The following is an 11,826-nucleotide window of genomic DNA, read 5'->3' as shown; positions in this document are numbered from 1 at the left end:
ATGATCTTGGTCTCAGAATAATCATGTGCTGCATGTTTTATAGAATAAACAAGTGTGACCACATCTTTTTTTCAGGAAAGCTGCATTTTTTGCTTTTCTAGGAATGTAAGCTGCTTCCTGGAGGTTATAATACTGACAAAGCATTATGCTTTTAAAGAGCAAGGTGGTGGTTCTTTGAGCAGTTTCAGCTGAAGTAATGGTATTTGTTTTGAACATTCAGCTGGAATGATGAGTAAGAGAATATCATATGTTTAATGAGTCATCATAATATTGACATAGTGGATGTTGACGTAATGGTAATTGTAGTTATGAATTATGAGTTCTGCAGAATGTTTATGATATGAGTCTATGAGTTATTTCATATTCAGTCTGTAAGTAATCAGATCATACAGTAAATAATTTATAAAAAATAGATAATTCAATGGGACCAGGAAAATAATCAACCATGCCACATGAAAATGTATCTATCTAGGTGAAAGTAAAAAAAGAACTGGTCTGGCACTGTTTTCTACGAATGCGTGTACCACAATATAGCCTGAGGAAGCCACACCAATTGTCTTTTTAGTTTTTGATTTACTATTCAATGTCAATGGGTGTGTGCAGAAGCAATGAAAATGGGGGTGGGGTTTTTAAAACACTGAAGATGCCTTAAAAGAAGTGTAGAGCAGTACATAAAGAGTATTAAACAAGACACAGTGATAATATATTCTATTGAGGAACTTTCTTTGGTTTTTATTTGTTGGATCCGTGAAGGTAAAGTGTGCTATAAATATATATTTTACTGGAAATGTTAAAATGCTTTATAAGGAGGACATAATTATGAAAATGTGTGTCTTTAGTAAATAAAATAGACATATATTAAATATTATGCCATATTTATCTTGTAGCTACTTTAAAACAATGTGTATTGGAAAAAGCATGAGAGGCATTTTTGTTTGGATTACTATAATTTTTTTACTATCTATTTTGTTGCAAATACTAATGAAGCCTCTAGGTCTTATTACTGTTATCGTCGTTACTAAACCTGTAAATTCCTATTATTACCAATCAAATACTTTCAAGTTTACTAAAGATTAAAATGATTGCTTGCAAAACATTTCCTAATTTCTGTACCACTCGAGTTGTTGCATGTTATCACATGTTTGTTCAGTGTGTATGTGTGCAAGTGTACGTGTGTGAGTATGTGTTCTCAAATTTGTTTCTCAATGTTTTACACATAAAAATCTGTTTCTTTTAAAAAAAAATTAATGTATGCTGACTACAAGGATGGGGTCAACTTATAGGGCACCTTGTATAGTATATATGTGTGTGTGTGTGTGTGCGTGCGTGTGTGCGTGCATGCGCGGGGCATGTGTGCGTATGTAAGTGAGTTTGTATAATAACTTAAAATTTAATTTGTAGTATTTTACATCAGTGTGTGCATTTTTTCATCATGCAGACTGACAAATAATAAGACCACTAATAAGATAACTTTATGATTAACCAACCACCAATAAGAACAAGGCCTAAACTGCTATAACTGTTTTAATTGTAATGATACTCACTATAGCCACAAAGGTACGGATTATCTTTGGGTGACATAGAAATGTAAAACTATGTGCATTTATGTCTTTAAAAAGGGTCCTCCGTAAAAAATGCCTCCCCCTGATGTGAACAAAACACATGAAGATGCCGTGGGTTCTTTAAAAAACCCATTAAAGTTCCTGGATCAAGACTACCAGACCTTGCACCAAAGCCTCCTCTCCAAAAAAATGCAGTTCAGCGATGAGTCTTTCCCTGCAAATAGAAGCTCTATTGGAACAGGATTGCTGTCCGATAAGGTTATGGCCCAAGTCAAATGGAAAAGACCATCAGTATGTAAAGACTGTCTAGATTTCTACTTTCATCCATAGGGATTAAGTATTCTGCCATTAAGTGTTTCTCTAAGATTTAAAAAAAATTGGACTGAAAGGCACAAAACATGAAGTTTGCTGTTCAACATAATTAAAAAAAGTAAATAAAAAGATGGCTTTGAACAAAAGCATGACAATATGGAAAAAACTGACTGAAGTGTTTCACTTATACTGTAGCATGCACTAGATTCTCTCTCTGTGCATTTTTTATGCCCGTCATTTCAACTGATTCTATGTTTCTCCATTTTAAGGAAATTGTGTTGTACAGACCATGTCTTGTTGTAGATGGAGTGTCCAGATTTGACTATGCCCAAGGATCTAAATTAGGTAGGCCTACATTATTGTCTGGCTAATATGACACTATAGTTGCTATTTTTACACTACAACAGTTGCAATTTTGCTGAATCCTCCAGTTCAGAAACAATAATAATAATACATGTGACCTAAAAACAGTCAAATATTGTGCAGAAGCATAATCAAGTTCTTTTATGTCTTAAGGAGACTGCTGGTTTTTAGCCTCAATCGGGGCTGTTAGTTCTCAGATGGATATTATGGACCAAGTCATTCCAGCTGAACAGTCATTCAGCAAGGGTTATGCCGGAATATTTCATTTTATGGTGAATACCACTTTCATTATTTTCTTTATTTTCCTTTGTCATAATTTCACTCCTTGACATGCACTTTGAATTTCTGTGTGTCATTTGTTGATCAGTTCTGGCGGTTCGGGAAGTGGATTGATGTTGTCATCGATGACCAACTTCCAACAATTAATAACAGACTTATTTTTGTGAGTTCCAAAATTGCTACTGAGTTTTGGCCTGCCTTACTGGAGAAAGCTTATGCAAAGTAGGTGCCATAACATCCTTTATATACATTTTTATACATTAAAAACTATAATTTCTTTTATTTTACAGATTTTCCACATGTTTTTTTACATTTGATTCAATTTACAAAACGGGTGTAAAATAACATGGAAAACATGTAATTTTACGTGACAAATATGGTATTTTACAGTCTTTTACCGGTACCCCAGCTGCGGGAAAATTGGTTGTTTTACAGTGTAGAGTTTGTAGGTTGTATTGAAAGCTAATGAAAGTGTTAAATTTAATCTGAAAGTGACTGGAAGGACAAGTGTAGTACAGAATGTCTGACATTCTGGCAATAATATACTGTAAAATGAATTGCCTTTACAGAGTGTGCGGATCTTTTGCTGACTTACATGGTGGATTTGTATCTGAGGCTCTCATTGACTTCACTGGAGGGGTGCACATGCACTTTGACATAAAAGAAGCACCTGCTAATTTGTGGAATATGATGGAAAGTGCATTCAAGTCAAAAACTCTCATGGGGTGTAGCACACCTCGAGGGGTAAGCAGACTTCTTCCTGGGTGTCACATTTGATTGAAGGTAGACATAGTAAATGAAAGTACTGACATGCAGATCATTTTCCTTATGTTTAAAGGTACTGCATCCCCTCCCTCCAAAAAATATCACATTTTTATGTAATCTGCTTTTTCATATTTATTTTAATAATATTAGGCAACATTTCAAAACACAGTGTTACCTAATGGCATAGTTGAGGGTCATGCCTACACAGTGACAGGTGTTTGTCAGGTAAGATGTAAACCTAAACTTTTTTACAGTGAAAAACATTTTTACTCTGTGTATCTCTACATTCGAGTGTGATTCATTGGCCAAAAAATTACAGATCAATTTGACTCCATTATTATCATTATTATTATTATTATTTTTAAATGTATGTCAAAATCAACATAGTAATAATATCGCAGTGATTTATTTTGATGATAATCATGTAGAAATCTTGATATCATAAGAGGACTATTTTGTAATTTTGTGCTTTATGCTAGCTGAATACATTTTTGTTCACATACAGTAGGCCTACCGATTTTTTCTTATTTGAGTGTGTGAATGTGCTTCATTTTTCCAATTTTGTACAAACAAGCCCTACATGACTGCACTCTAAATGATACTAAAAGTATGGTTGTGTTCAACAGGTAACAACTAAAGAACCAGTTAGACTGGTGAGGATGTTCAACCCATGGGGAAAGGGTGAATGGACAGGGGACTGGAGTGACAGGTAAGATCTTTTCATGCATTTGGCAGCATCTTCACAAGAAGAAATATACACATAAAGTTGCTGTAAAAAGTCTTCATTACCCATTTATTATCCTAATTTTAAGATCTCCACATCTTCCACTCTAACAGTGTTTCCAAGCAAGCCGGGACATGTTTTGAATCTTACCTGACAGGCCTGGAACACCTTTACATAAACTACGTAAAAATTTAGAAAGGAAACATGAGGATCTTAGTAGTTTGGAATGAATAATTACCAAAATTCACAGCTTTTCGACTCTTTCCTATGCATTGATGACTCTACATGATTCATACATGTACTGGAATGCCACAGGCAATACAACATTAAAATAATATTTATAGTATGGCTCCATACAGAGGACAACATTTGCATTACATGTGCATAATTCAATTGACATTCACATATCTGGCTTTTAGATTTGCTGTTATAAAAGAATTGGTGGTGTTGTCTTCTGACCTGGAGTGTTATCCCAATTGACATGCCTGAAACACCTTCACAGAATGTAAAATATACATTTTTGGATAATCGTTTTCAGATCACCCTTGTGGAAGACAGTGAGTGCAAATGACAACAAAAACTGCCTGTCTGTGGCTGATAATGGGGAATTCTGGTAAGCATGAACAGTTTTCAAATTAACTTAACTTAAAAAGAAGTTGAGAAAGACAAATATTTATTGCAGGATGTCAATGGAAGATTACACCAAAAGCTTTAAAACCATGGATATCTGCTGTCTCTCTCCTGATTTTCTGAATGGCTCTTCTAAATGTTCTTGGAGCTCCCAATACCATATCGGCCAATGGACCACTGAGACCGCTGGTGGCATAAGTACTTATATTCCTGATCAAAATAGCAAACAGTTTTTTTATGTTAAGGTTGACATTTGCATAGAATTGCCAAGATATAAATGACTGAAATTGCATGTGCTTAAAGGGGCCATCTGGAAAAATCCTCAGTTTCGAGTAAGGATTGAGAAGCCCGGTGAGGACTGTGCTGGTGGGGAGTGCCCTGAAAACATACTGGTGTCTCTCATGCAGAACCATGAGAACAGACGCAGAAAACAGCTTCCCCACCTGTTTATAGGATTCTTTGTTTATGAGGTCAGTATGATAGATGAGCAGAGCATATTTGTGAGCAGTATAAGTTGTAGTATGCAGTGTGAAGTATGTTGTGCTTGCTGTACATACCTATTTTTAATATTATTGTGTTTACTTTCACAGATACCACCAGAGGCAAGTAAAAATTAATTCACAACTAAATGACTCCAAATAGGATTTGTAAACTAACGGTACTGTTTAGCGTGTTGTCAAAATGTTTATATGCTCTCCTAATTGCAAGTCGCTTTGGATAAAAGCGTCTGCCAAAAGAATAAATGTAAATGCTAGTTCATAGAAGCTCTAGTAATAAAGTTTCTTATTCTCATTTAGATAAAAGACGAAGGTGGGAAGTATTCAATTTCATTCTTCAGTCGTAGAAAGCCTGTGGCAAGGACTGACTTTGCAAATTTGAGAGAGGTGATGAAGTTCTTCAATCTGGAACCCGGAGAGTACCTGATTGTACCGAGCACATTAAGTCCGGCTGAAATGGCGTCCTTTGTCCTATCTGTTTTCACAAAGCATCAATGTAAAAAATGTTGATAGTTTTCATAGAAAAGAGAGCAAGAAGATGTTTTGGGGTAATCGTTGGTAAAAACGATATGAAAGATGAAAACTGTCAAAGTACAGTCCCAGAAATCTCTGTGTGATGCATTTGATATGTAAATACGTAAAATGTTAGTTCTTATGTAATTTGTGTGTTTTCATTTTGTGAGTTACACTCTGAAAAATAAAGGTGCCACAAAAGGCTCTTCACTGCGATCCCATAAAAGAACCATTTTGGCTTCCCCAAAGAACCATACAGCCAAAGGTTCTTAAAAGATTCTTAAAAACATTCACCCATTTTGTTCCTTTTCTGGAGGAACCAGCTTCCATTGAGATTTTATGCTAGAAGGGCTGTTTCTTATTTCTGTATGTGTTACAGAAAGTTTTTCTTACTGCAGTCTTCACACAGTAACAATTCACTGTAAACTATTTGTTTATTAGCAGCTGGTGCACCAGAAATGAATCGTAAAATATTTCTTTCCTGTAAAATTATGGGATTCCTTTTGTGCCAATAAGAATGAACGCAAACTTTTAAAAAACGAACAAAAATATACAATGAGAAAGAAAAAAAAACCTTTGATAATGAAAACAATAAACTCAGTTGCAAGAATGTGACATGATTTCTTAACAATTTTCTAAGTTTCGTTTTTGCAAATAATAGTTTTGAATTCGCTGCTAGATTTTTCATTTGCGCTTTCTGAGTTTTCGTTTACGCTTCTCAATTTTTCGTTCGCCTTTCTGGCACAAATCTCACGTGTGGGCGGGATTTATGGCCACTTTACTCTCATTGGTTAGTGAGATTTGGATTGACAGCTCCCTGACCAGGAAGTCGAAACTGAAGACAGTGCAGCGGATTAGAGAGCAATCTGCTTGCGGTTTTCTGTATAGTATTGTTTTAGTGTTTGTACTTAAATTACTTTCTTATTTTGTTAGTATATTAGCAGGGTTGCCAACTTTCACGCACTTAAAAGTAGGACACGCTTCCAGGCTCTATCACGCCGTAACAACAAGCCAACGTCGACTAAAGACAGGATAGATAACGTTAGCCATATTCACATGCAACTTTACGTGTGTTTAGAGGCCGTCAAGACAGCAGTCTATAATTTATAATTACAATGATATCAGGAAAACGAGATGCCTAGTGAGTTTTGAGGAGATATACAATAAAGTGTTATGCTTCCAGTTCATATTTCTAATTTATACATTATAATCGTGGTGGCATTTTATGTATTGTTTCTATCTTTAAATGTTTGTTTATAGTTTAAGAAGTCTCTCTTCTGCTTTTCTCTAACCTGTTTTATGTAGGTGTGTAAATACATAATGAAATTGATGTTTGCAAGAGGCAGACTAAATGAATAAAACATTCATAAGGCCTCTAATTATGTCACCTTATGAATTTGTTTTGTTGTAGCGTTTAAAAAACATAAATGTCATTTGAATGTATTGGTAGTGTTTTATGAGGTGTACTTTCTGTGAATGTAAAGAAAGGGGTATAATACTGTACATTCACCATGAGTTTAAAAAGAAAGATACAGTACTTGACTTATAAGTGGACTTAATTCTTTAAAAGGAGACTGTATGCAAGAGCGACATCGTCATCCTCCTCCTCAGCTGGACACAAGTCACCCTCAGGTACATTTATGTAACCGAGATAATAAAATCGCTAAAAGTTTTAATCTCTGTACAGTAACTATGCAGCAATGTTTTCATTTAGCACGTTAATTTCTCACAACCCAATAATCTGTAACATGTCTTTATTGGATGTTATAATGCAAGTTGTTCGTTCCTTTTTAAGAAAATAATCTTACAGTCCATAAAATAATACCTGACAGAAAGTATAAAGCACACAATGAACGAGCTAAGTAAAGACAGAATTGCTACTGTACAGGAATACAACTTTTAGCGATTTTCTTTATTATCTGAATTACATTCATTTACCTGAGGATGAGGAGGACGCTTGGATCCACACCGCGCATGATTTACCAACTTCAAATACCAATTACTAATATACTAACTAAATAAGAAAGTAGTTTTAAGTACAAACAATAAAGATAACAGCATGCAGATCGTTCTCTAAGATTCGTTGCACTGTACTGTCTTCAGTATCGACTTCCTTGTCAGGGAGCTGTCAATCAAAAACTCACTAGCCAATCAGCGTAAAGCGGCCATAAGTCCTGCCTACACGTGAGATTTGTGCCAGAAAGGCGAACGAAAAATTGAGAAGCGTAAACGAAAACTCGGAAAGCGCAAATGAAAAATCTAGCAGCGAATTCAAAACTATTATTTGCAAAAACGAAACTTAGAAAATTGTTAAGAAATCATGTCACATTCTTGCAACTGAGTTTATTGTTTTCATTATCAAAGTGTTTTTTTTCTTTCTCATTGTATATTTTTGTTCGTTTTTTAAAAGTTTGCGTTCATTCTTATTGGCACAAAAGGAATCCCATATAAAATGACATGTTTTCCCTGTTTTTCTTGTAAATTTGCTGTCCTTTCCTGTAATTTTACATTATTTGACCGTATTTTCAAAAATAAACGGTAAAAAAATCCTGTAAAAAAGCTAGAAATAAAACACCAGAAATAAAATTTAAAATTCCCTGTCAAATTAAAATGACGTTTTCCCTGTTTTTCTTGTAAATTTTCTGTTTTTTTCTTTAATTTTAATGTTTTTGAAGGTATTTTAAAAAATAAACTGTAAAAAATCCTGTAAAAAAGCTACATTTCCGTCAGCTGGGGTGCTAGAAATAAAATCTAAAAGTCCCTGTAAAATTAAAATTTCTCAGTTTTTCTTGTAAATTTGCTGTCTTTTCCATAGTTTTATGTTTTTTTACCATATTTAAAAAAAAAAAGAAATATCTGTGAAAAAATAACAGGAAAATTCTGTACAATTAAATTTTTTCCATGTTTGTTTTCTGATAAAAAGTTTCATATGACTCTTTTCATATTTCACTCAGTTGGCTTTCATTTGCACAAGCTACAGGCTTAAACATAAATTTAGGATCATACTCTACTTGACTAGAATGCAGAGGTTGGAATTTGGGTATTGGTATTGGAATTTGGTTGTCAAAAACAAACAAGTAAAGACTTTTATTTATTTTAAAGCTTGAACATTTCAGTTTAAAAGTTCAAAGAAACAAATTGCAACATGTACACAATAATGAATTCAGAGCATTCAAAGCTAGTCTCAGCCGTAAATTGATTTTGAATTAGGTATGTACAGTATCTCACAGAAGTGAGTACACCCCTCACATTTTTGTAAATATTTTATTATATCTTTTCATGTGACAACACTGAAGAAATGACACTTATACAATGTAAAGTAGTGAGTGTACAGCTTGTATAACAGTGTAAATTTGCTGTCCCCTCAAAATATCTCAACACAGCCATTAATGTCTAAACCGCTGGCAACAAAAGTGAGTACTATCCAAAATTAATTGGATTAGACAGTTTTTATGTAATCCTAATTCAGTGTGGAATTTTATCCCAAACTACTTCTCCAAATTGGGTGGACTACCTTTCTTATTGATCTGTAATTATAATATTGCCAGAATTGATCAAAATTTCATAAACAAGCACTTCTCACATAGTCTTTAATTTTTAAACAAAACTTCTCCCCTCACCGGAATTTTATTTGGAAAAAACGGGATATTGTATATAAAAATAAGTCTTTATTCTTGAACAATTGGTTTAAAAAAAGTAGGTGCTCTAACCTTTTTACTTTGTGCATGTGTCTGCTTCGTAACTTTTAATAAAACGTTAGAAAAAACATGCCTCTAGTGGACATTTTACTCGAAAGATGCAGCGATTTGTACTTGAAGCTACATATTTCACGTTGTGCAGAAATGTAGGCAGAGGTACGTATTTACAATGAGCCTGGGCTCCTTGTTTTTTTTTTTTTTGTTATTGTTGTTTTTTTCAACCTATTTACTTGTAATTTATTTTCTAATGTATTGTAACTGTACTTTTGATTGAAATGTAAATTTATACTTCTTTGTATTTACCCTTGGCAATATAAATAAATAAAAAAAGTAAAACAAAATTGTGTCCGTTTAGGATTAGCATTAAAAGTTTATGAAAAACGTATGAGCATATAAGCTTGATGTGACATACACGCCAATATTTCTGGGTCAACATCTGCTTAACAAACAAAAAACATCACTTTTGATATTTTAAAATTACCATGGTTTTATGGTACATAACTAAAACAGTAAGAATGAGATTTGTTTGATTTCACTACTCATAGCCTCATTCATGCACTTTTATATGAAGCATTTAGTGAAAAAAACAATAATGGTCATTTTAACAAAGTACTAGCGACATAAATCATAATTTAATTTTGTAAGAATTGCAATTAGGTGCCAAAAAGAGTACCCATTAGAAGTTATTTCATGCCTGGCTCAAATTACAGGATTTCTCTGCCAGATTTTACCCCGGTTTTACCCTCCTGAGAATCTTTGAAAAAATCGTGTCCATGACCTCGATCGGGTCAGATGTTCGGTCCAGATTATCGCGTAATATGAGGCTTTCACAGATCAAATCTTACATCCCGATCTGCTGTGAGAAAATCGAGATGGCCCAGATCATATCAAACTTGTTTAATATTTAGGATTTTAAATTGGGGTGATGTTGACATTGGTACTTTTACAACAACCAATGAGAGACAAGACTGCAAGATGACGGAGTGACTGACAAAACAGTAATAATGTAAACGCAGTGCTTTGGATAGCGGAGATTCAACAGCTTGTTGAAATGTGGCAACATGACAAATACCTCTGTAATGTGTCCTTAAAGTTGTCGCTTCGCAATGTCCATTGTGTTCTGTATTTTACATAGTGAACAGGAGCTGCTGCTTCCTCACAACACTTTATTTAACTGCTACCAGATACAAAACTTCCCTGCACAGTTGACATAATGCCATACTACCACTAGATGTCCCCATGTTATCACATTATTTACATCTGCTTTCTGGTGAAATCACGTGATACTGTCCTCTGGTACGATAATCTTAAAGTGATCTTGTAGTGTGTGATGTGAAAGAAATGTAATCGCAACCACTTAATTATTTATGGTAGTCACATATATTAGGGTGAATACGGTTAATTCGAGCGGATGTCCTATTTATGGGTGAAGTTGTATTAGCTCAGGTGAATGGTGGCTCAGGTGAATGGTGGCGTGCACGCTGAACGGATGACAGATAGGTGGTTGCGGCATGACTTTTGAGATATAATGGCTGTTTGCCTTGGATGAAAAACCGTTTTGCTTTCTAAGCTAGAGGTGGGCCAGATGACAATGATGGTTTCTGCTTTTGTGGAAATACAAATGAGTTGTGTTCTGGCTGGAAAACAGTGGTTGTAGCTGTTGCCAGTAGCCAGCCTCTTTCACTGTTTTAAGTTCTTGCTTGTATTTGATTCCCTTGTGAATTATTGCACATTTGCACAAGAGGTATTTGGAAGTGAAGCATCGCCTGTTGCTAGTCCACTACCAAAAACCCTTTATGCTTGAGGTTTTACCACTATCTGTGGATCTGCAATAAATGATTGTACGCCAAGACAGTTAAGTTGCAGGTTCTTTAATGTGTGGCATAATTACAGAAACGTCAAATATGTTGTTTGAGCATGGTTAAGATTTAAAATAAGAGAATCTATCAAGATTCTCCTTATGTGTGTGCTGAAACCAGATTTTATAATCGGTCAGGATATTAAAACTCCTGTAATCTGAGCCAGTCTTTAAGCAACAGAATCACGCGGGGTCCTAAGGTCCCTTCGATTTCGAGAGGGGACTCGATTTGTCATGACACCAGCTTCTAACTCCCTTATGTTCCTTGCCAACAACGTTTTTTTTCCTTTGAGATTATTATTACCGCCACAGATTATGATAAAAAAATTGAACTAAACTATTGCCAATCTTTGCGTGGACCGAGGACCGGAATCTCCAGATGGTACTAAAGGGAAAGCGTAAAAGTTCACATAACACACCATTTCTGATTCCCCTCCACTGGCTACCGGTTAAATACAGGATTGATTTTAAATACCAGTGATGGAAAAATCTGAAGGCCGTCCGTCATTTTGACGGATTACAATGAGCGGAGTTTGTAATTCTCCTTTTTGTCGAGTTGGTAGCATCCAATCATTTCCTTTCATCAGAACGTAGGGACGCCTACGTTTCCAATTCATTACTCATA

The 11,826-nt window shown here is 34.8% G+C and overlaps 1 protein-coding gene across 3 annotated transcripts; it reads left to right on the top strand.

Annotated features, from left to right (window-relative positions):
- Window positions 1-624: 624 nt before the first annotated feature.
- LOC130550425 (calpain-1 catalytic subunit-like) lies at window positions 625-5,861 on the top strand. Of its 3 annotated transcripts, none has more exons than XM_057327902.1 (13): window positions 625-753; window positions 1,620-1,853; window positions 2,144-2,219; window positions 2,391-2,509; window positions 2,605-2,738; window positions 3,086-3,260; window positions 3,432-3,506; window positions 3,908-3,990; window positions 4,544-4,618; window positions 4,688-4,833; window positions 4,939-5,105; window positions 5,226-5,293; window positions 5,433-5,531. In XM_057327902.1, the coding sequence occupies exons 2-12, from the start codon at window positions 1,635-1,637 to the stop codon at window positions 5,250-5,252; spliced, it is 1,296 nt and encodes a 431-aa protein (XP_057183885.1). In that variant the 5' UTR covers window positions 625-753; window positions 1,620-1,634; the 3' UTR covers window positions 5,253-5,293; window positions 5,433-5,531. The 3 variants fall into 3 exon arrangements, with proteins under 3 accessions (XP_057183885.1, XP_057183883.1, XP_057183884.1); XM_057327900.1 differs by having other exon boundaries at window positions 626-753; window positions 5,226-5,237; window positions 5,433-5,861; XM_057327901.1 differs by lacking the exon at window positions 3,432-3,506 and having other exon boundaries at window positions 626-753; window positions 5,226-5,237; window positions 5,433-5,861.
- Window positions 5,862-11,826: the final 5,965 nt, after the last annotated feature.

The sequence above is a fragment of the Triplophysa rosa genome, unplaced genomic scaffold, assembly GCF_024868665.1.
Source record: "Triplophysa rosa unplaced genomic scaffold, Trosa_1v2 scaffold313_ERROPOS81286, whole genome shotgun sequence".
Taxonomy (NCBI): Eukaryota; Metazoa; Chordata; class Actinopteri; order Cypriniformes; family Nemacheilidae; genus Triplophysa; species Triplophysa rosa.
Note: the sequence above shows the minus strand (reverse complement) of the source record. Positions and strands in the feature narration are given on the sequence as shown.

Coding starts and splice junctions, on each gene's coding strand:
- LOC130550425 (XM_057327900.1), top strand. CDS start 1,635: ATGCCTCCCCCTGATGTGAACAAAACACATGAAGATGCCGTGGGTTCT. Junction 3,507..3,907: donor CAGTGACAGGTGTTTGTCAG/GTAAGATGTAAA, acceptor TGTGTTCAACAG/GTAACAACTAAAGAACCAGT. Junction 4,834..4,938: donor TGAGACCGCTGGTGGCATAA/GTACTTATATTC, acceptor ATGTGCTTAAAG/GGGCCATCTGGAAAAATCCT.